This window comes from Canis lupus, chromosome 23 (assembly GCF_003254725.2).
Source record: "Canis lupus dingo isolate Sandy chromosome 23, ASM325472v2, whole genome shotgun sequence".
Taxonomy (NCBI): Eukaryota; Metazoa; Chordata; class Mammalia; order Carnivora; family Canidae; genus Canis; species Canis lupus.
The window spans coordinates 36649661-36674383 of record NC_064265.1 but is presented as its reverse complement, the minus strand read 5'-3'; the positions used below and the strand labels follow the sequence as shown (position 1 = coordinate 36674383).

At 48.4% G+C, this 24723-nt stretch overlaps 1 protein-coding gene across 2 annotated transcripts in view; it reads right to left on the bottom strand.

Annotated features, from left to right (window-relative positions):
• The window catches only part of CLSTN2 (calsyntenin 2), a 623447-nt gene that overhangs the window by 36878 nt on the left and 561846 nt on the right, over positions 1-24723 (bottom strand). For both annotated transcript variants that reach the window (XM_049099645.1, XM_035704913.2), the window contains exons 9-10: positions 18800-18962; positions 5538-5704 (exon numbers count right to left, since the gene is read on the bottom strand). In XM_049099645.1, the coding sequence (XP_048955602.1) occupies positions 5538-5704; positions 18800-18962 (330 nt within the window). The remainder of the gene's footprint in view (positions 1-5537; positions 5705-18799; positions 18963-24723) is intronic.

The following is a 24723-nucleotide window of genomic DNA, read 5'->3' as shown; positions in this document are numbered from 1 at the left end:
AGTCCAAGATAGATTTTATTATAATTCTTAGCGTTGTAATTATTTCTAAATGGAGTCTCTGCCCACACAGGTACTGCTGCCTTCACTGCTGGTCTTTCAATGCCCCGAGCAGGGTCTCTGTGGTCTGGAAGGTCTGCTCACAAGCACCAATCCCTCTTTTGGGTTTGGGAGTCCCTGGATATATGTGCAGGTGATGTCACAGTCACTCTCTGAGTTGGCTTCTCCATTGCTGTGGAGGACTCACTAGCTGAGTGGGCTCAGCCATAGAGGTGCCCTGTTCTGAGTGTTGCACAAATCATCCATTTCAGATTTGAGCAGATTCAAGTTCATTCTTCTGAAATACCACCTATGTTCCCACATGTCTTTCTGCCTCCCTATGGCCTCGCACCACCGTGTACCATTCCTGCTGTAGCAGAGTCATGGTGCTGTTGCTGTCTGCCTGCCTCCCCCAGGCAACTGTGAGCACCTTGAGGGCAGGGTCTATGGACTTTTTCCCAGGGTTACCCTCAGGTCTAGCACATGAGAAACATGACAAAATGATAGGCCCTGCAGTGGAGGCTGAGCCAACCTTCACACAAGGGCTAAACAAGAAAATCATGGGATGCCTGGCTGGCTCAGTTGGAAGAACATAGGACACTCTGATCTGGGGGTTGGGACTTAGGGTCCTGTGTTGGGTGTATAGATTATTTAAATAAATAAGAAAATCAAACAGTTCTTCCAGAGAGTTGAATCGGCAGCATCATGGCAATCAGCACAGGGTGCATTCCCACCGCAGCCCCCTAAGGAGAAGGTGGATCGGCTATGTGTTGGATCTCCAGTTAATACCCTAGTCTGGCCGTCTGAGCATCATGAGGGCTGCCACAGGGCATGAAGGTGGGTACAGGCCTAGCCATCAATATAGTTCTGGCAGGATCAATAAAACCTTCCACCAAAGTAGGTTTCTTTGTTTCGTTTTTTAAATTGTGGTGTTCCCAGCCCTGTGGCATGTCTGAGGTAGGTCTCTGTGTCAGACACAGTGGCAGTAGCATTATCTCAGGGACAAGAGATGGCTTCCTGGGGGCCCAGAAAAGGGTGACAGCACTCATACTCCTTTGGGAAGCTGTGTTGTGGCCACCGTGATTCCTTTCTTTGAGAAGCTGCTAGACAGATGGCCTTTGGGAATAGTCAGTTATCCCAGGTCAGCCGGGGTCACCAAGCACCTACCAGGCTGGGATATCAGTGAAATCCTTGTCCCAAGCCCAGGGCTGTTCCTCGAGGGAAGGCTGGCCATGGTACTCCAGGCACCTTGCCATTCACTTGGACACCTGCCAGCCCCTCTGGCTTGAGCCAGATGGAAGACTTGCCATATTCGAGGCTCCTCTGCCAAAACTGTCACCCAAATTTACCTTTCAAAAGCAGCTGGGGCAGTGGTAATACCAAGTGCAAGACCAGCCCAGCGGGAGAAGGGAACTGTGATTTGTTGAGAACCTATTAGGTTTGCTAAAGGTGATCCCTAGAAATTTATACCTGTATCTATCATCTCATCTATCTCTATACACATATTTTTCATCTGTAGATACCTAATGTAGATATATATAAAATATACATAAAATCCAATTCCCTCAGCATCACAACAAAATACACTTTATACATGAGGGAATTGGGGCTTAAGAATTAAATTACTTTGCCCAAGGTCACCCCGCTAGTAAATATTTGTAGTATAGTTTGAACCAAGGAGTGCCTTGTCCCAGAGGTCTGGCTCTTTCCCACTCCTCCAACACTGTGGACTTTTTTTTCTTACTCTCTTACTCTTTCTTTCATAAATTTCCGATATTTAAGCCAACCAGCTTGTGGTATATTATAAAGCAACCTCAGGAAACTAATATGCAACCTTTAAAACTTTCATCCCAAATGTCGCCTTCTAGGTAAAGTCTCCTGGCCTTCCTCCCATATAAAGGGTTCCTGCCTCTGTGTTCTTTGTTCTTTTCTCTATTAGATTATCTTGTTTTATTAAACATTTTAAGTTACTGTACTTTATGTTAAGTACTTCCAGGCCTTGAGCTACTTGAGGACAGGTATCATGTGTTTTCATCTTTGAAATCCCTATGATCCATAACACATAGTATGGATTAAATACACCTAAGTTCAAGCTTTTCTAAAAATGCTGAGGTGTTCTTGGGCTATGAAAGAACAAATTGGCAGGCCTTATGCTAGGAAAATCAGAACAGGATATTCTTCAGGAAGGTGGTTATTCCATAGTATCCCAGGATCTCGTACGGGTACAAGACAGTAACCACCCCAACCATTTAATGACCCCAGACATGCTGGACAAATATTCAGAAATAGGCATGATCCAGGGGAAGACGAGTGAAAAGAGGAACCTGCACTGGGCCCTGCGAGCAGATGGATAGATAGATAGTCTTGTTCATTAGAGGAGGCCCTCACTTTCCTCTGGACTAGCCAGGGAGGAGTGGGGAGGCCTGGAACCAGGAGAAAGGAGAAAAACAGTCATTATTCTGAAATGAGTGAGGGATATGAAATGGAGTTAGGGCAAGAGAGAAGGAAGTCTGAATAATTTTCAAGAACGCCTTATAATCTGAGTTGCTGGTGTGGAGGAAAGAGCATGGACTTATTTTGGGCAGGTTCCTGAGCCTGTCTCCTTATTTCTGAAATGGGGCCATAACATTTAATCTGTTGTGAGGCGTAGGGATAATGAACTTCGAATAGCCCCCGGTGGGTACACGATGACTTGTGTCTTATCATTAACTTCTCCTGCGGTGCTAGTTCGTGCCAGCTGTGCCTAAGGATGGAGAAGGATCCTCTGCGGTGACTGGGAGTCAACAGGTGGGATCCTGAAAAGTTGGAAGAGCCTCTGCACCTGCCACGGCTTTGTGTGCCACGTAGTTTACAACCCCCTCTCGTCATAGGCTCTGGATGCTCCGTAGAGATTGTGCATCTCCTAATGTAGAATTCTAAGAATGTGGGGCTTTTTGGTGCAGTATCTTTGGATTGTTTGTTTTGTAGTGCTTGAATCCTGAAGCCGTGATCTCATGGGATGCTCCGGAGCAGAGCAGATCCACTCAGAGGCGGGGAGCAAACCCAGAATTAGAGGGGGGGAGGGTTGGAGGACAGGTTTCTGCATCACTGGGCTGACAAAATGCTAAGGGAATGACTCCAACAGTTGGTTGAGGATCAAACCCCAGGCTCCGCATGCGAGGGTACCAATATCAAATGTGCCATGAAGTAGACAGGGATGGGGGTGGGGGGGTGGGGTGAGGAGTCGTCCTTTCCAACATGAGGCAGTCTTGCAGGTCTCCTTCAATGACAGGTGATTAACTATTGAGTGCCCCTGTTCGTGCCTATTTAAGGTTCTGTAAGGCCATTCTTGCCTTGCCCTGTCTGTACGCTCCTCCCACCTTCCCCCTCTGACCCAGCCTCCAAGGTGAGCATCCTAAACTATGCTCCTGGCTGGATCATGCTGCTCTACCTGGAGTCCTTCAGTGGCCCCCTGGGGCCCACCGGAGAAAACATGTAAACACCTGAACACAGTTCACCGGGCCCCATGACACAGCCTATGCTTAGGGGACCACACTTCCACCTTTATTCCTACAATTTGGGCACTTTAACAATTTGGGGCATGTAACTCCTTCTTGGAATCCCAGTGCACGCTATGGGGCACCCCAGCCCCCTGCCATCATCCATGCTCTCGGATCTGCCTAGAGTGACCACCCAGCTCCCCTCCCCCTGCCTTTCTCCTGCTTGATTCCTCCTCATCCTGAAACATGCTGCTCAGACCCCACCTCCTCCAAGGAGCCTTTTCCAACTGCTGCTCCTCAGGTTCTGGAACTCTGGAGCAAGACCTCCTGGGGTTCAAGTTCTGGCTCTGCTCATTACCAGTTCTGGGATCTCAGACAAGTTTCCATTCTCTTAAAGTCCTCAATTCCTTATGTGTGAAATAGGAACATTTATGGGAGCTTTGTCATAGGGTTCTTCTGGTATTGACTAAGTTAGTACCCACAAAGCATTCATTCATTCATTCATTCATTTATTTATTTATTTATTTATTTTTTTAAATTTATTTTATTTATTTATGATAGGCACACAGTGAGAGAGAGAGAGGCAGAGACATAGGCAGAGGGAGAAGCAGGCTCCATGCACCAGGAGCCCGATGTGGGATTCAATCCCGGGTCTCCAGGATCACGCCCTGGGCCAAAGGCAGGCGCCAAACCACTGCGCCACCCAGGGATCCCCCCACAAAGCATTTAGAGCTGTGTCTGGCACTTGGGGGAGCCTCGTGCTCATCGTTATCGCAGCTTACCAGCCTGGATTACAAACATCAGCTTGGGCCACTGACTTCCCTGAAGATAAAAGGCTGGGAATGTTCAGCTTTGGGTCTCCCTCCATCTAGCCCAGAACCAATACCCGGGTGTCCATGGCATGTTTGCTGAAGTGACTGCGGCTTAAAGAAAAACATGATGTGCTCAGATCACCAGCCCCTCCATGGCTCCCCATGTCAGAGCCTCATAGGCTCCCCTGGCAGCAAAAATAAAGGTGCTGTCTTTGGGAGGGGGGACTCCCTATACCCTGGGGTAGGGGTAGGCAGGGTAGGCCCAGGGTAGGAGGCACGGAGGAGACGGTAGGTGAGGGGTGAAGTGGGCAGCCTCTGCTCTGGTCACACCAGCCTTGAGAAATGGCCCATAAAGGAAACCTCCAGGCTGTGGGGAGGGGGTTGGCTCGTGGGGCTGGCCTGTGCTCCAGGAGGCCGAGGGTGGCCTGTCTACTCTCTCGGGGGTCCATTAGGACCGAGCCGGGGTGCAGTGATATTTAACCAGCTCTTTGCTCAGGTTCCCAGAGGCTCCCTGCTGGCAGGAGCGCGCAGGGTCCAGGTGAGGCCAGCAGGCTCCCTGCCGGGTGGGGGTGAGGTGACCGGGCCGGGTGCTCACTGAGGACGTTTAGCTACGCATGTCCTGCCCCTCAGGAGGTACCTTTTTCAGAACACAGCTTTGATTCTTTCGGATCACATGAATGTTTTTATTTTGCATGAATCTGCTCACATTCCCTCTGCCAGAGATTGCTCGAAGCCCAACCTGCGCTTCAATTTCACGACATGAGACCCAGCAACCTCCATATCTGCTAATTCCAGCCCCCCTGGGCTGACCTTCCTTCCTAATTTATATTTAACATGGCCAAACTTTTCATTCTATTTTTAAATATTTTTTTGAAATCTCTTCTCACATGCTGCTCCTGTTCCTTTGGCAAACAAACAACAAAGCAACCAACCAACCCAGAACAGCCGAAATACAACCATCCCCTTCTGGTAGACAGGGGACACGTGTCTGCTTTTGTGTAATGAACTGATGATGCACAAGGGCTTCATCTAGGGAATCTCACGACACAGCAGAAGTCCACCACGGCAGTCACGGCCCCTCACCCCCCGCCGCACCATCTCTGTGCAACTCGACAGGTGGGGACTCCGTTTCCCAGAGTGCGCTGGCCCTGGGCAGCCTCCGCCCCACGAGTCAATGTCTTACTGGTGGCGACACTGGCTCCTTCCTTACCTTTATGCCTTGGCCGAGGCTTTCCAGGGAATTGATATCCAGTCCTTCCTTGCAGGCCTGCAGGCAGGAGATCACCTTCTGACTCTCCATTTTGCCGGGGCGGATGGTGAGACTGGCCAGGCTGCCGTGGAAGAACTGAGCAAACCGTGGTTTGGTGACTTCTCCTCCTAGAAGTGAAAGCAGCACTGGGTCATTTGCCCTGTGGAGGCTGGGTATGGAACACCCACGATCTGGCTGGGGGACCAAGGACACACTGTGGCTGTGTCCCCGCAACCTGAGCCTCTCCTCCAGAGCAGTAAGCTCAGCGGCCGTACTCCAACAGGAGGATATCATCGGTGCCCCCCAGCTGCACCCGACTTAGAAAAGCTGGAATTCTTCAACTTGAAGCAGTTGCTTTCAGAGGCATGACCTGCTTTAGAAGAAAGGACCTAGAGAGAAAGAACGGGAAGGAGAGGGAGGCTGCCACTGACAGGAGGCCTGCTGTGCGCCCGGCTCTCAGCTAGGGCCCCCATCTGAGCAAGCCTGCAAAGAAGGGGTCCTTATTTCCCGCTCACACCTGCAGACCCCTGAGGCTCAGAAAGGCTGAGGGACTGGCCCCAGGATGCACAGCCGACGCTGGAGCTGGTCCTCTGGTCCCGGTCTGTCTGACTCCAAAGCCGGCGCTCGCCTCCCGACATTCCACGGAGGGGTTGGCAGGCCGCCGAGGAGTCCCCGAGCCCTCCATCCACAGGCCTGGCTCTCTTGCAATGAATTGATTTCGTACCCACTTAAATTCAAGTTCCCGGATTCTGTTCTGCCTCTGCCTCTCTTCTCCTCGCCTACTTCTTGGTTTCCACTGTTCTCTCTATGGGCTGAGCCAAGGCCTATCTGAGCGCCGGCCTGCTCTTCACATGAAACCTGTTCAGTGCTGCTCATGTCAAGGCCTCTCCTCCTCCTCCCTCCCTGGTTTTCTCCACGTCTCTAAAGTAAAAGCTCCCCCAAGGTCCGTTTGAACCCTCACCTCTTCTAGGAGGCCTTCCCCACAGCCTTCACGGAACACGGGCCCCTTCTCTCTGAGCAGCCTACACCGACACTAGCCTTGATCTCGCACTTCTGTCTGTTCAGAGATGTAGCAGGACGTAGGTAGCGGGATGTGGGTCGAATTCCAGTTTTGCTAATTCCCTGGGAAGGTTTGGTAAACAGCCTCTGCTGGCTTGCAGGGGACAATTCTGGGTTTTGGTCCCTGGGTCTCCTGAAATGCATCCCTAGCGAAGTGTGCTGCAGTGAGACAGCACGCCGGAGGGCCAATTTCTGACCATTTCTACTAGAGTGACCCCCACAGTGACTTCTCTGTGCCAGCAGAGCCTGGACCTCAGCTGGAGGGGGCAGAGGGCTCTCCCCGGTCACTCTAATTCAGCCCTGGGGTAGTAGATGCTCCTAATACCTGCGTTCCCATATTCTAGAGAGTTCTACTTCTCAGTAGCGAATCCTTGTGATTCCAATTCTCTATTATGGTTAATAATTCTTTATACTTATCCGTTGAAATTGTGGTGTGGTTTTTCTCTGGTGATTGAGTCCACACCAATACCCTGTGTTGGCATGCACACCTTGCTCACACCTGTTCCTCTTCACGCTTAGATACCACCTCCAAATGGCTTAGGTTAGGCAAACGCCATGGTCCTTCAAGGCCCCGTAAGCTCTCTGTCCCCGGCTTGCACACAGAAGCCTCTCATGGGTCACCCGGTCTACTTTCCCCCCTCCCTGGCCAGAGCCCCCCTGCCCACCACGTCCTCTCCTGAGCCTTGGAGCACTGACTTCATCCGACCACACCCTCAAAACCCCACGTTGCTAATGGCTTACATGTGTGGGGTTTATGTCCTCAATAGCCTATCACTGTGGTTCTCAACCTTGCCTGCACATTTTAATCATCTGAGGATCTTTAAAAAATCAAGTTGATTCTGGTGCTGGGTCCCACCTTGAGAGATTATAGGCTGAGTTGGGGTGAAGAGCTTCAGAAGCTCCTCAGGTGCGCTGAATGTGAAGTCAAGGTCAGGAATCCCTGGCTCTAAGCTTCTTAGGCTGGGCCTTCTGCACACTGCTGTGCGATCTCTCTCCTTCACGCCACCCACCGGCTTACTCTTGCTAGCCTTTGCACACTGCTAGAATGTATTTGTTTAAGTCTCCTGGATGGCAGGGAGCACTCATGCATTATTCATTTTAATGAAGATGATACTGAGCAGGTATTAAGGGCCGAGGGTTGCAACAGGCACTTTGCGTAAGTTGGCTCATTTATTCCTTTCAACAGCACAGGTGCCCCGTGTGGTCCCGGCATCCTGCACCCTGCCTGGCACACAGCGGACATTTCATAACTGTTTCTTGAACTGAAAGAGGTGGCGGATTAATGCCAGCAGAGTAGTGGACATTGTGGAGTCTCTCCAACATCCATCTCCCCTCTGCCCTCTTGCAGCGGCAGCCCAGAGGTTCGGGGGAGTTGACTTGAATTCCAGGGATGGATTCTATTTAGTCACGGCTACTCAGGTTTTCCTCTTCCCCTTGCTCCAGTGGCTCAGTCAGGTGTTGGCATCCGATGAAGCCGATCGGTACCTGCGTCCACTAAGCCACAGAGGCTGGCCCAGGAGTAATCAAGACCAAATTCAGGCCAATGAGAGGAGAGGAGGAATTAATTGGCAGCCTTTGGGAAAAGAGCTTCCCTTTTTTTTTTTTTTTTTTTTTTTGAGCTTCCCTTTTCTATCCAGAAAGTTTCTGGAACCTACTCCTGCTCTCTACCCTGGAGATGGTGGTGTGAAGAAGGAAGGCTTAGGGCTGCTGCCGCCACCTTGTAAGCAGGCCAAGGACAACAAAGGTGATGCATGAAGGCAGGCAGAGCTGGGACAGTCCTAGTAGAGGCCCAAGTAGACCTCCTCACCACTCTACCACAGGGCATCCTCAGCTGGCGGAGCCAATCACCCACCTTTAAGCCATTTTGACTCATGTTGTTCTTACCTGCCATCAAAAACATTTTCACTTTGGAAATGAAAGGAGAAGGTTCTATCAAAGTACTCAGTCCACAGGGAACTTTAAACAGATGTGTCTTTGGGGAATGCCATGACATGGCAATGACTTGAGAGTGGTGGGGGAACCCATCGGGGACCTCCTGATCTTGGCCCTCAAAGCCCCCTTGGGTAAAGTGCTCCTCAGTGCCATTGACATGTTCCTGCCCTCACAGACGGGCACTCCCATTGATCTGCACAAAGAAAGGTGTGAGCATGGGTACAAATGGCAGAGCTGCCACTCCCCAGGGCACTCGGATGGTTGTCTCCTCTCTGCTTTGTCCACCCTGTGTCCCCAGAGAGCAGCAGATACAGCAACAATCATTTTCTGTGTATGAATTGAACTATGTCTCCAACACGGTGTGCAGTCCTCACCATACATCATCATCTTACTGAACCTTCACCAAACTCTTGGGAGGGAGGTACTCATTCTGTAGTTACAGTTATGCCAACTCAGATCTCTCAGTAGTAAGCGGCCTAAGGCCACACAAGTAGGAAGGGGTGAAGTGTGTGCCCCTCCGGTGTGCGTACATTCGGCCATGCATGGGGCCAGCTGGAGCATCCCGGTGTACTGGCCAGGCCCATCCAGAGTGAGGCTGGGAGCGAGCCCTCTGTGGTCTGTTATCTAGACCCCCTCAAGGGCTCCCTCTGCAGCTCCGCGACTTTGCGACTTTCTTGGGCGCTAAGGCATTTTCCTACACACCATTTTTTTCTCCACAAAACATTCAAGTTTAGTATTTTTGATGCAAGAATCCCAGATCTGTGGTGCACTCTGTTTATTAGTGATGCAGCTCCAGGAAATTGATTCAATTAGCACTTTGCAATAGGAGGCCGGTATAAAATTTGAAATCTATTTGCACTCAGGAGTGGCTGTGATGCAGGATTTAAAAAATAATAGATACACTGAAAGCCTCTTTCTTTTTAATATCTTAGTAAACCACATGGCTCCTCTGTTAACATTTAGACCCAAACATGGTCATGAATTACTTTAAGAAAAAACAACATAACCTGATTTCCTATACAAAGAACTTTCTCTACATGTTTGCGAATGTGATTTTGGGTTCCTGAGGCTAGCTCTGCACACATTTTTAAAGTGTTTGCTGAATGCCTAGCCTTCTGTTAGATTGAGTTAATTATAAGATGTAGTTCATTCTCTTTAAGAACTTCTACTTAGTTGGGAGAATAAAGTATAGACACTGGGGAAATAAAAACATGAGTAAATTGCCAGTATAATAGACGGTCTAAGGCAGGGCATGATTGATATCCAAAGAAATGATACAGATGTGGTGTCCAACGGATCAGAGGGAAAAAATAATGGCCATCATCTGTTAGGCCCTTAAAATATGGCAAGTTCTTTCATGTGCTATTTTAGTTAATACTTAAGTGGCAGGATAGTATGTTTGAGACCTTAGCCTCTATTCTTTTGATTTTTCCCAAGTATTTCTCTCATCTTACCCTCCATTTAGACACATATCTGGCTTGTGCTCATTGCCACAGGGAGGGTTGTGACAAGGAGATGAGCAGATGGAGCTTAAAGCTGAGTTTCTTTTGCTTCCAGAAGCCTAAACCCTTCGGAGGCTGGGGAAGATCTGGGTATGGATCCACATTTGGGGAAAAGTAGAAGAAGAAAAATCTGGCTTCCCGCAGACAAGAAAATGTCACCCCCGACTGGGAGGTGGGGGCTAGCAGGGAGGATGTGGAGGGGGTAAGGCACAGGGGTGCAGAGTGAGGCACCTGAAGCCCGCCACCTGGGCTGAGCCTTGGCTGGGGAGCATGATGCTGGAGGCAATGCTGGTTTGTCGCATCTGGACAGATAGGCAGATGGACTGCAGATGGTCTGACAGACAGAACCTGAGAAGCAGTGAGGATATTTTTGTGCCCCTAAGTAAGGTGAAGAAATACCGAGAGCTGCCAGCCCCGAAAGACCGTTAGTGACAGGACCGAAGAGGTGAGCACCATCTCAGAGCACATCTGCCCGGGAAGATGACTGGGGTCCCCTCTGTCCCTGGCACCGCAGCCCCACATACATTTCCTTGCAATCGGCTGGCCGAGGAAATGGAACAGTTTCACATTTGCCAAGGTTAAATCTCCCCCGCTCAGATGGAATAGTGGTTCGGAATGAAACGAAGATGGATGTGGAAACAATAGTTTTTCTTTGTGAATTCAGATTCCTACCTGCTAAACTTCTAATTCCTTTCCCAGACAATGTTTCCAAAGTTTGGTCACTTATTCACAGCAACGCAGCCAGGAATTAGTGAATCAGATTCAGACTCAGGTCTCGCTTGCTGGCAAGGCTTTGACTTGCATGCAGCATGATGGATGTGGTGGTGGTGGGCGGGGGGGGGGGGGGTGTGGAGGCTCAAAGAGGGTTCTTGGAGGGTGTAATAATCGGGCTGCTTCCTAAAGATGGGGACAGGCTGGGACTGTCACAGTGCCGGGGGAGAATGTCCAATTACACTGGGGTTCTGTGGACACGGAGGGGCTTCGACAGCAGTTATTCTGAGCCAGAGTTTGCACTGGGACTGACTTACCCTTCAGCTTTCTTTCTACTGAGAGGTGGGACCCACTCACCTCAATAGCTTTTGAACCCTTTCCCTCTAAGTAGAAGATCAGAGCTGTGTGAAGGTGCCGTCTCCTCCATTTGCAAAGCGTGTGCAGGATGGACACCGCCTTCCCTCTTGCCCGAGTCGGATGCTGCTCTGTGCATGGCTTGTTGACGGGGATGCTCCTCAATGAACACAATTTCATGGATGGTTGGGTATCAATTTTGAGCAATGCAAATGGTGAGACGGTCTGAAATCTTGCTTTCCCTCATTTCCTCATTTCAACGATGGAGACACCGACGGAACGCAAAGACTAAGTGGAGTGTGTAATAGACCCCCAGAAGCTGTAGCTTCAGTACTGTCCACACAGCCCAGGGGGCTGCAGCTGTGGGCTGCAGGTGACTTGTGGAGACGGATGATCTGCAGTTGCAGCTGGCCATGACCGTTCTCAGCAGGCTTTCTCAGCCCTTTCCGTGTCTGTGTAGCCATCTCTCAGCCTTTCTAGTAGACATTTAATATATGGCATGTTCTAAGTCAGCAAAACCTATGACTCCCCCAAATCATCTCTGTGGGGTTGGGGACCTGAATTCATGGAATTGGAAGGACCCTCACATACCATCCAGGAGATCTCCTTCATTCTCCAGGTGAAGAACTGAGGACTACAGAGGCAGGACACTTTTCAAAGACCCAGAGCAGCAGAGCAAGGATCTCAAATTTTCTTCTTACAGCTCCAAACTCAACCCTCCCTACACTGAACCATGATGGGTCTGTAGTTAGGCCTCAGTTTGACTTTGTCCAATCTGTGGGAAGAATGCCCTGGGAGTTTGCTCAAGTGATCTGACTCCAGACTTCAGAATCCTCTGGTCTTTCATACTTGGATATGAAATGCCATCTGACTATACACGTCCTTAGAAGCAGAGGTGGTGTAGCAATGCAAATAAGGGTGACAGTTCCAGTGGCAGACACCTTGGTACAAATCCAAACCCCTCTCTCCTCTCAGTTTCCTCATCTGCAAAGTGAGGATCCCTTTCTTATCCAGGCAATAGGGTTGCAAAAGGGGAAGCCTTTTGGCAAGCTCGTTGTATGGGCAGCACGAACCAAGGAACTCAAATATGAAATTACATGATGTGAGTTTTGTCTGTTTTTCACTTCTGTGGCCTTTTCTCCTCCTCCCCTCTGGTGTATCTCTCAGGGAAGGTGAAACAATACTGTTTTTACTCCAAGATCCTTGTCAACTTTTCTAATTGGTATAATCTTTGGAATAAGATACAAAGTTAGAATACAACTCAGTTATACCGTGTTTCCAGACATGAATTTTAAAGCAGATTTCATCTATGTCTCCTTTAAATTAATATGCCCTCACATCCAATTAGCTCCAGGGCCTAGAGCAGTCTTGTCTTGATTTTTTGATACAGTTAATACTAGGAGACACCTTGTTAGTCATCCCCGTGTGTCGGACCACGAACAACACACCTTTGTCAAAACAGCTTCAAAAATGGGATGTAATCCAACAAACATCAGCTACTGACCTTCTCTCTTGACCTACTGGAATAGGGGGGAAGGTGAAGAGAGCAGAATCTGGGAGAGCAGACAGTCCTTGCCTCTGTAAACTGATAGCCTAGCAGGGGATGGAGACCTGCATTGGTAACTCCAATGAGATGTTTCCCGAAGAGTGTTCCAAGGACACTATTTCACAAAGAGTGAGTTCTGTAGTGAGTTAAGATTGAGAAATATGGGTTAAGTCATATCAAACGGATTATTTTATTGGTGAGCTTTTGAAAGCTCTTAATAAGCTAACGAGCATTGTGACTCTTGAACGTGGTGGTGTGGGGAGAATTTATGCAGTTTCCCACCCTTGACCATGGTCTCCTTGTGCCAGGGGCATCCTTTGGAACTGGAGCTTCGCGAAGCCCTCCCTGGGAAATGCCCACCTGAATATAAGGCAGGCTATGTTAGCACATGCTGCTTTCTTCCAGCAGCAGAGACCCTAGGGATGCAGAATAATTTCAACACAGACTTTATTAAGAGAATTTGTACTAAATTAGACCAAGCTTATTAAGTGAAGGCATGTACTCCAAGTCCCTGTGCTAATTTTAGTGTCTGGCAACAAGATGACCTGGAAATGTGCACCAGATCTCAGGACCACGTGTGGCTCCAATTCTGCTCTGTCTGAAGGTGACATGCTATTGATTATTGAAACTCTCAGGGTTATGTCTGCCTTTTAATCCCACTATTGACCTCTCCTGTTCTTTGCCTTGGCTCCTCCCCAAAGCCACAATAGGAGTTCTATATCTGTCCCTTAACAAGAAGTTCTAATTTTTAGAACCACCTCTTTCTCTACCTCCTGTGGGTTTATTTGTTAAGTAGGCAGTAGGACTCAGCAAGATCAGGAGCTAGGGTAGAAAAGTCTCCTCATCTCAGACCTGGATAGTATCATAGTTAGGAGCAGGCAAAGCTGGACGCTCTAGGAAGGCCAAGGTCCAGAGTATTGGGGGAGAGTTCCTGGCAGCAGTAGGGATGTGGTGGTTGCTGGGGACAAGTGACAAGGAGGGAAGCCTGCGATGAGATCTGCCAAGAGTAGAGGAGGATCAGGGAGGGAGCAAGGGGTGGCTTCTTGAGGGCGTGCGGAGAGACATGCTTCTGAGATCTGCTTAGCTGCTTCCTTGAAAGAACCCTTGCAGATGCCACACAAACTAGGTGACCCAGAGCAGATCTGTTTGTGGTGTTGGGTGGAGGCGGCCCAGACTTCCACCTGCTGGGGCATCTCCCTGAAACCTCAGGCCCTGGTCTGACACCATCAGCAGCCTTCCTGACTTGCTGACAGCCAGGGACGCCTGGGTTCCAGTCCCTGAGTGGGTGGGCCCAGTTTAAAGGTCCAGGGGTGAAGCAGGTGTGAGAATACAACTTTTATTATAGATCAGTAGAACTTGAATTTTTGTTGTTAGAAATGGATGAGGAGGAAATCTAAGGAAAAGGGCAAATTAATTAGTCTTTTAAACGATCTTCTCCCATGGTGTGACCCCAAGAGAGACAAGGCACCTGGAATTGGTCTAAAGGTAGCAATTTCTGCCTTGGCACAGACGGAGCTGGGCCCGGAGGGGGTCTGAGTGCATCCTGAGAACACTGTGACACAGAGGTGGAGGCAAGGAGGGGAAGAGGACTCTTTTGTGATGCCAGGTCCATCCTCGCTGCAAAAGCCTTTCTCTACAATTAAGATACATGCTCGGGGCTGTGCTGGCAACATTTCTTAAGTGTAAATGAAGTCTCTTTTTTTTCTTAATTACTGGAAAAAATACCAATGAAAATGAAGTTCCACTGATTACTTTGGCTTTCAAATTCACTAACAGGACACAGTAGGCTAATTGGGGCTGTGGAGCACTGCCCAGCAACAGTGCTGGAGCCTGTTCCCGGGAGCATCCAACAAGCAGCTGCTATCAAATTATTTTCTATCCCCATTGTTAAACCCCAATTGGAAAATTCACAAATGGGAGCTGGTTTCCTTGCCAACCTCAGAAGCACCTAAAGAGCTCCCTACAATCGCCAGCCCAGAGGCAATTAGAGGCTCACCCAGCAGGCTTATAATATGCATATAAGTGGACTTCAGAAAGTTAGAAATATGCCAAGTAAGGGGGTGCATCATAGGCTCTTGGTTTCACAGCACTGTGTCCTTTTGAAAGGTCTTTTGATGTCTTCTTCCAAGGCAAAGCATGACTCCAAGGAGGATGCAGGTATTGATGCGAATCCAAGCTCCTGCACGAGATGGTCGGGTGTCCTGTGGTCTGGTCGCAACTCCTCTTCCCAGGCTCTCCTGCACTCGTCTTGGCCCCCGAACCCCCAAGCGACCGGGTGCTCTGAGCACACCTGTGTGAAACTTCTCTGCAACGGCATATGCTGTTGTTGCCTTCTCTGTCTTCCTGGTGAACTCTTAGCCCTCCGAGAAGGCCCAAGTTTGAAGATTTTGAAGAATTTTCTCCTACGCTGAAAATTTACCAATATATTATCTTTCCTCTCAGGGCAGATGCCTACATCTCCAAGGCCTGACAGACCGCGTGATCAGGTTCTTGCCCACACCACAAAGGCTGTGTTCCAACACTTGTCTTCTCATTGGCTCTTCTCTTGCTTCACTGACCTTCCTTCTGACGTGTAGATGGACCTGAGAGATCAGGGTCTGTGTGGGATGGCTCCTCCTAGGGTGGGGCGGGGGGGAGAGTTGGTGCCCACAAGGAGCCACGGGGAGGCTGGAATGGCAAAAGCCAGGGCATACCAAAGGTCCTGCAGACTGTCTGCCGCGTAGGGTCTAGGTGCAAGGAATGGAGAAGGGATGGAGGCGGAGACCGGTAGATGTTTTCAAATTTAGGCCTTTATTCAACTGAAGCATGCTGAGCACACTCCATGTACCTATCACCTGTACCTTATAATGACAAGGGAGGTGTTAGCCTAGTTTTATAGCTGAGAAAATAGTTGCTCAGGGAAGTTACAGGTTCTGCTGGGACCATACAGCCAGCAAGTGGCAGGGTGGGGATTGGACTCACACTCAAAATTTCCTGACTCTAAAGCCTAAACTCTTCTTCCTTGCTCTTTGGAGGGTCGCTTGAGAGAAAATATAACAAGGGATGAGCAACTGGGATGCAGGGTTGCTGTGGGTTTTTGATTCCAGAGTTGACAGATGTGTCAGAAGGTAAAGGGGTTGCAGAGTTTACACATCAGCTCCAGCATTTTCCCAAACACATCATCACATCAACAGGATGATCAACTAGCAATGGAGAAAGAAGCCACAATGAGAAGAAAACAGGCTCTGAAGACCTGGGGTCAGGCAGGTTGGGCGGGGTGACCTAGGGTCAGCTACATTACCTCAGAAAGCCTCGGTTTCTTTATCTACAAGTTGGGACTCCTAGCTCTTTCTCACAGGATTGTAAATACCCAGGCACATAAAGGGCCTCCTTGCATCACTGTCTCTTGAAGTTTCATCCAGAAAATGACATCAGGCACTTCCACTCCCATTTAATTGGCCAAAGCAAGTCCTATGACCGCACCTTCCAGCATCCCTCTGGGAAGAGGGCAGAAACACTCGGCGGTGAACACCTCCTAGGCACTTTCTCCCACATTCTTTTAAAAGGAACATATGCTTTGGTTTGAAAAGCGTTTTGTGAAATAGCTTTTAAATAAATCATTATCAGATATAATATTAGTGCTGTTATTTATGGAGCAATGATGCTGTCTTATATGTAGCCTAGGAGAATATCAAGAAGGAAAGACTCCCAGAAAATGGAGTCAGGAGCCACAAAAAACACTCTCCGCTTTAGAGTTAGGGGCCCTTAAAGCATCAGCCCAGAGGGATTTCAGAATTGCTAGTGACCAAAGACTGCGGTGTTTCTCTAATTCTTCCTCTTGCTTAGTGGAAATGTTTTTTGGTTATTTTCCTTATTCCACTTTTGCATCATGGGCGTGTATAGGAGTTGTGGTGGCAGCGTATTTCTTCCTTTTAGTGTATAGGTCTCCAGATCAAGTGGGGCCACAGCTGGTCCTGAAAGAGAGCCACCTATGCCTCTTAGCTTGATGAAGAGGTCGCCAGGAATCACTCAGAGAATCTGGACGTTGAGCTTAGAGTCAGGTGGAATTTTGGGTTGCCTCATTTAGTCAAGATGGTTGTGATTGTCCCCCCCCCCCCCCCCCCGTGGGAAGGACAGTCAGATATCTGTTGCCTAAGTGAATAGACCATGGTGTTCATCAGTGTTGTTCATAAAATATTTTCAGTTTTTCTTCCAGACACAATGTAGATTTTTACTTCCCTGCCTTCTTGGAGTTAGGTGTGGACATATGAATTGCTTTGGTGAATAAAATGTGAGTAAAAAGGATGGGTGTCACTTGTAGGTGAAAGCTGTAGGGGCTCATGCACCATTCATTCATCAGACTTTTTTTTTCCTTTTTCTCAGTATGAAGCAATGTGGCTGCTCTGCCTGCTTGGGTCCCAGAGTCAGGAAAAAACAGAAAAGATCTGCAGTGAATATCAACTGAAGATTATTTTATGTTCCTGAAAATTGGGGCCTGATTGTCACTGTAGCACAACTTAGCCTATTGTAACTGATTCAAAGAGGTCATCTTAATTCTTTATAAAATTACTTTTTATTTTGGCGGGACTGTTTCCCCCCCAGGGGGTACACAACCGCACAGTAGTGGTTCTAGCTGGCCTTGTAGAGGTGGGGGCGGGTTCCCACTGCAGGCTGGGGTGACAGGGATCTCAATGTGGTCTCTGAGGGCCTCTAAGGGAAGAGTCATGGTGAAGTTCATAGTGAGGATGTCACAGGACTCCCTTAACTCATGAGCAGCATCTAGCCTATGTTCCAGAATATCCAGAGGCTGGCTGTGGTGTCCGGCTGGGGCACTGAGCCGCATGAGAGGGCGGCTGTGTTCAGTGGCTGATGATTCCTGTGCAATCTCTGAATCAGTGGCTTGCTATACGAATTAGTTTCATAGACTCTTGCCACACGACACAGTCTCCCTTTTCTGAATTCCTGGAAAATTTTGCAATACGCATGAAGCTCTTAGCCAGTTCGATTGGCATGTTTGATGACTTCTTAGTATTGTGTGACATACAGTCAGATGTCAAGTGGTTGACTTCAGCTAAAAATATATTCTCTTCCCTTGCCTCATTTGTGCTTTATTCCTTCCTGGGTTTTATATCCCTAGTGCTCCCAGACTGTGTTATGTGTGCATTTTTTGATCCTATCTTGCATGGTGCGGTCCAGCACCCACTCTTTGTCTCAACTCACAGGGGCCTATATGTCCCCTAGCTCACTCTTTGGTCAACTGGTTCTCTGATGTTCTTTCCCATGGTGAATGGTCGAAGTCACACATCTTAGTAACTTTCAGACTCCGTCATCACGAGGTTGGGTCATCTCAGGGTACAAATATGCTTATTTGGGGAGCATTTTTCTTCCCCTCTATTCTCACTGGTACTTCAAAGCACCCCAGCTTTTAAGAAAACAAAAACAAAGATTCCAACAGATCTGAGTGAAAGACAGAAAGGTTAAATGTATGTTCGAAGAGCTGGTTTTCTTGTTTCCAAAGAGGAGATTCACCTTCTAATCTGGGGATTGGAGGAGAGGCGGCAGCAGAGACCTTCTAGTGGGAAGGCAATGAGGAGCCTCTGCCCTTAGTGAGTGGGGAAAGGGCTCAGAGCTGAGCTGAACTTGATGGTGGCGTCCCATAGCCTCATGCCTGTAAACAATCCATCCCCTCAGCCCTGCATATTTATGAGCTCCCAGAGCAGAGGGTTGGGGGCTTGGACAACTTGTGTGGGGATAAAGGGAGATCCTTGGATCCTGATTAGCATCAAGAGAGTCAAATGACAATTTTGGTACAGGATTTTACTTTCAGCCTTTTCTCTACACAACCCCCATTTGAAAACAGAGAAGGTTCCAGAACAATTAAAGGCACTAGCAACTCAGAGGCAACCATGAAACTGCTCATGTTGATCTAACATCAAAATCTGGTCTCAAGCCAAGTGCTTTATTATTACACAAATATAGTGTCTGTATTAATCCTTATTTTAAAAAGTCCTGTTTTATTAGTAAGGGGTAGTAAATTTTCTAGGCTAACTCTAACATCACTTGCTTTTCCCTTTTCTCTCTCAGTACCTTTCCTGGACTGTACACAGTATGCCAGGGAGAAGGGCCTGATGTGGAGTTACCTTGCCAACAAGCGCCGACCGTAAGTTGCATGGCTATGTGAGATGGATGAATGGGCCAATCGTTGGTCACCAGATAGGGTTCATATGTTGCTCCATCCATGTATAAGGTAACTACAGGAAACTCCACATTGATGACGTAGTAATGCCATTCTTTGTCACATATCTAATGAAAAGAAAGAGAAGCAACACTTAAAATTGAATATTCAATGAAAGATCAAATAGGCTTTTATTCTAATCATGAAAGGGGGAGAAGATATTTTTGGGTTAATCATTTTTATTGCCAGGAACTCAACAAACATAATGGTTGCCATAACTGAGGTTAGAGAAACTCATATGGAACATGATGGAGCAAACATGGGGCAGAGGAACATGGGAAAATCCGATCAGGCAAGTATTTGAGTATGGACAGAGTATCTTGGTCACAGAATTAACAGCTGTTGAGGTTGGCAAGTTCTTGGAGGACAGGTGGGGTTGACGGCTCAAATTTGTTTTGTATAAAATTCTTCTTAGTTCTTTAGTAGAGAAAGAAGTTAAATTAAAATTATTTTCCTAAGCTTGGGGGATAGATTAAGCTAGAAAAAGAGATACCAGATTGAAAGTGGAAAGGAAGGTGGGGATAGAGAAGGGAAGGAGGAAGGGAAAGAGAAAAATGAAATAGAGAATTAGGGGCAAGAAAGGAGGAGAGAAGGCGAAGAAAATGGGATGAGGAAGAAGGATGGAATGCAAATTAGTAGGAAACCCTGATTCCTTTGTCTCTAGGAGCAACCAAGGAGTCTTATGGCCCCTTCAACTCGTGCAAGATATATTCTGAGAAAGATGGTCTTCTCAAGGGGTCTCCCATGCATCCTACTTGGAGTACCTGGGGAGGCAGAGAAGGACCACAAATGGTCCTTCTGGCCTGGACAGGTACAAAGCACTCTTATACTTACAGCCTCTCACAACTTTTGTGCCCAAGATGTATGGTCTTTGGGCTGGTAACCAACTTTAATGGATGAACAGAGACACCGAGGGCTAGGATGGAATTATAATTCTTGACCTCAAGGAGCTGAACTCCCATAGCATGGTCCAAAATAGAAACCAAGACTAGTTAACCTTGGGAAGGGAGACAGGAAGGTGGCCAGGCTGGAGAATGGTACCCCTTCTCTCTGATCCCCTAAGCCAGTGCCTTGGGAATCATGTTTGAACCTCTCCTCCACACGCCTTCTCTCTCAAATCCCCCTGTGGAGGCCACCTGTGAAATGTTTCTCATCTGCACCCTCATCTCCATTGCCCCCGCCATCTGTGGCAATGGAGACAGATGAGTTCGGCATGAAGGTGACCCCTATGTGAGGGCGTCAAAGCCCTCCCTACATCCCATTCTGGATTAAATGTGCTGTTGCTCATGAATAGATAACACCAACAGGGATGCTAAATGATCTTTTCCCTTTCATTTTGGAATAGGAATTTTTTCCTTAATGTTCTTTTTATATTGTCCTGTCTCATATCTCAGAAAATTACTCCTTTTGAAGCCCATTAGCCTGATAAAGCCTGATGAATATTTTAGGGGCCCTTGGAAGGTAATCAGGAGGTGTCCAAGCAAGTACTTCCAAAATCCTGTTACAGCCCACTGTACGTACAGCTCGGTACCTGCTACGAAGATCCTAACCAAGTTTACACCCCTCTGGCTCCATGCCTGAGACCAGGTACTGGGCTGGGGGCGGCTCTTGGGCTGACCCAGTGGTGTGTGAGCAGTACAGACGAAGACCTGCAGACAGAGCCGAGGGGTGTTAGAAGAGTGGGAAACTGAGGAGGAGGCATCTAATCCAAGCAAGCCCATCCAATGCACCTCGAACTTGAAGTCTGCAAACAAGAATAGGCAGACAGCATATTCCAGAATCTGGAATATGGCTCACATCCTGGGGGTGTTCTCTGTGGCACGGAGAGATCTCTGGTCAGTCCCAGGATGGGGTGGGAGCAGGTGGCAGCGCCATGACCCTGACTGCATCCTATGCCCTTTGAAATGTAGGTAGAGCATGAGAATCAATGAGGCGGCATTTGGGGGGCTCCCCTGTCCTGGCCTCCATACCACCCTCCTCTCAGCCATGACTGCCATGTTGAACCCATGTGCTCGCTGACTCTGTGGCCCTTCACACCAGCTGACACTGGATGGAGAACGATCTTCTGACTCACTTCTTTTTCACAACGCTTACAGCATTTTAAAAAAAATTTTTTTAATATTTATTTATGATAGTCACACAGAGAGAGAGAGAGGCAAAGACATAGGCAGAGGGAGAAGCAGGCTTCATGCACCAGGAGCCCGACGTGGGATTCGATCCCGGGTCTCCAGGATCGCGCCCTGGGCCAAAGGCAGGCGCTAAACCGCTGCGCCACCCAGGGATCCCCACTTACAGCATTTTTGTAGGGCGATACAAAAAAATTCCAAGGAAGAAGTAAAATAATTCCATAACTAACAGTAGCTGCAACCCCTCTCAATATGGCAATCGTTTCCTAGGTGTCCCCCCAGGTTTTCTGAAATGTGCTTCATGAACAGCAGCCCCCAGGATCCCCTGCATAAAAAGAGTGATCCTGCATACTGAGACTAGTTTTTTATTTTTTTTTGGATTTCCCATTTCATTTGCATATCCAAGGCTTCCAGCAGCCTCAAAGTATATGGCTATAATAACTTTCCAACCTTGTTGGAAAATGGAACTTTTCTATTTATAGCATTCCTATAAGCACCCTGTGAAACAACAGTGGGGGAAGGTCAATTTGGATCACACTGTGTACACAATTTGAAAGTTTGCTGGTTTCACTTAATGTCAGCATTAAAATGCCTTTACCAGCTTCAGTTTAGGTGGCTGTATCGTATGGATATCCTAAACTATATTTAAATATTCCCTTATTATCAGGTGTTGATTATGTACCAGCAACATAAAAGATGCTGTAACATAATGCTGTATTTCTTTATGCATAAATGTTTATCCGCATTTCTGATGATATCCTTGGGAAAAATTCATGGAAGTAGAATTACTTCCAGGGTCAAAGGTTGAAGGTATTGTGAAGGCTCCTGACACACACTGTCAATTTTTGTTTTGTTTTTTTTTCTGCAAAAGTTTGTGCCTATTTCTTCTCCTGCCCACAGACTGTAAGAGTGCTCATGAGTTGTACTCTTTACCACATCGAGTATTAATAAAATACATAATCCTGGCAATTTGAAAGGGGATACATTTTAATCTCATTTTAATATGGTTCATAAAAGATGGCAAGATTTATATTCCCCAAGGTCAAAAGGGAGGGCCTTCTGGGAGTGGGGAGCAGTCTGAGCTAAGACACAGGCAGGAATGCCGGGGAGCTTGCTCAGTTAGCTCCTGATTCTGCATCTAGACAGGATTTTAGCTCAGACTAGGCTTATGTCTGCAGACGTCTCGCACCAAGTAATCTATGAAGGCAGCTAAAGGAAATGCCTAGTTAGGGTTTCACTAATGTGGATCTATGATTGGGAGGAGACCCACATTAGCCCTCTGCTAGAATTGGAGGGACAAACTGTAATTAAAAAATGATCAAGCCAGGAGGCAGCAAAAATAAATGTGTCAGTGCAATGGCTCAACCATGAAAGAAAGAAATTAGGCAAAGTGACCTTTCCCCGCGGGGAGAAAAGAACTTTAATTCCTGCCTGTTCGTGAATCATTGGTGAACGCAGTTGGCACCAAGCATGTCCAGTGCTATCCCCTGAGGCGATGCCCAGGGCCTCAGTTGGGCCAGAGATATTTTTCTCCCTGAACACCTGCAACTGTGTTCCCAGGGGGAGTGGCTGCAGCTGCCATTTACCGGGCAAGTGAACCAGAGACCAGAGAGCCAGGGATGCGTGTTGAGGAGGGACAATGCCAAATGGGGTCTGAGTTGGGAGTAGGCTGGTACTCCACAGTGAGTCAGGGGCCATGGAAATCAGGCTGCTGGCTGGTAGGTCCAAATATCCTTTCAAGTGTCAGCCCCTAGCACATAATAGGTAGGAGGGAAATGTATCTCATGTTGAATAGCTGCATTCAAAATACCTCATTCCCTCGAAAAACCAACGCCAGTCTTGCAACGTGGCCCCTTCAGGGTATCTGCCCTAGGAGTGGGGAAGAAGCACAGACACAGAGCATGGAGTGGTCAGGCTGGTTTGGGAAAGGCGAGGCTGGGAGATGAGGCTGCAGGGACAGATTTGAAGTGAGGCCAGAGGACCTGGGCTGCTTTCAGCCTGTGGGGGGCAGGAGGTATAAAGGTTTGGGGCAAGAGGAGGAGGATGGTAATCATAACAACAATCAATCCTGGAACATGCCTTTTGGTCTTTTTTTTTTTAAGATTTTATTTATTTGACAGCGAGAGAGTGAGAGAGAGTGAGCATGAGCAAGGGGAGCAAGGGCTGGAGAAGCAGATGCCCGGCTGAGCAGGGAGCCCGATGCAGGACTCAATCCCAGGACCTGGGGACCATGACCTGAGTTGAAGGAAGACGCTTAAGCAACTGAGCCACCCAGGTGCCCCCTGCATCTTGGATTCAAAGCAGCTTTTTATATCCCTTATGCTTTGGAATCCTCACTGCGAACCTTGACAGTAGGAGGGCCAGTTCTGTCTCCAGCACCTCCAAAAGATCGCGAGAGAAATGACATGGTTTTGGATCTCAAGAAGTAGATGTCGGGAGTTCGATGTCACACGAACCCCAATTGGGCTTCCACGTTTAGCTTCTTGTGTGTCCGTCTCACACACAGCCAGTGGCTCAGCTTTGCATACTCCCTGCCATATCAGGGCCTGGGGCAGATACTTATCTCCCGATGGACTTGCAGGTCCGATTGCCCCTGGACGGTCCACCTGACACACCACAGGCGCTTCCAACTCACAGTGTCCAACATTGAGCTCAATGTCTCCCACACTCGCTCCCCCTGTGCCCCATCCTAGGTCCCTGCCTCAGCAAGTGCTCCTCATCTGATTTGTTGTCTGGGCCAGAACCCTGGGCATGGCTTTAGGCTCCCCCACTCTTTACCTCCCTCCAGCCAGTGTGCCACCAAGTAGTGACGATGCCTCTCTCATCCATCCTCACCTCTTGACCTTCACTCATTCCTGCTCAGAATTTGCAACACGTACTCAAGGGGGAAGATTGAGGAGATGTGTTCCTGACAGGCTAGTGCAAGGAGAGCGTGCGGGCAAGGGGAGAGGCCCATCTGCAGCAGGGGGATGGCGAGAAAGCTCTGGCATGAGCCTGGGGGGCAGAGCCTGCAGCCTACTAGTGCCCGGCTGTGCCAAGGGCCGCACGGGAGGCAGTCTGCAGGCCAAGCCTGTGGCGGGTGGGCTGGGTGGTGCACCAGCTGTAGGAACTTCTGGGACAATCATGTTCTGGACTTTGGGAAAATAACTGAACCTTTTAAATCCTGACTCCTTCACCTGTAAAGTAAGGATGATAAGAGTACCTGCTCACAGGGTCATCATGTGAACTGAGCTAAAATAAAGCTTGTACCATGCTGGGCACTTATTTTCAGCCTGAGCAGATAGGGAAACCCCTTTCCTCTTCCAAATACATTGAGATGCTGCATAAAATAAAACAGAAATAAGCGAGTTAGAAAGAGAAGTCCTTAGGCATAAAAAGTTAACAAAACTCCCAGGCTGGCCCTGAGTGAATGGCTGCTGAGGGGTTGGGGCCCACCCTTTTAGCCGTGGTTTCAAAGCCACTGGGAGAGGAATGGAGACTCAGGGCCTCCACGCAGAGAAACCTGGAGGCTGACGTGTCTGCATAAAGCCCACAGCTGCGGAAGGACTGTCTGAAGCCTGCGTCCAGGGACAGTGGCCACCATCATCCTAGGAAGGCAGGGAGGAAGCCACACACGGGCTCTGGAACAAGTCAGCTCTGAGATGCTAGACCCCCAAGCCCACTCTGTGCACGGGCATTGGCTCCAAATGTATGTGGCCTGGCA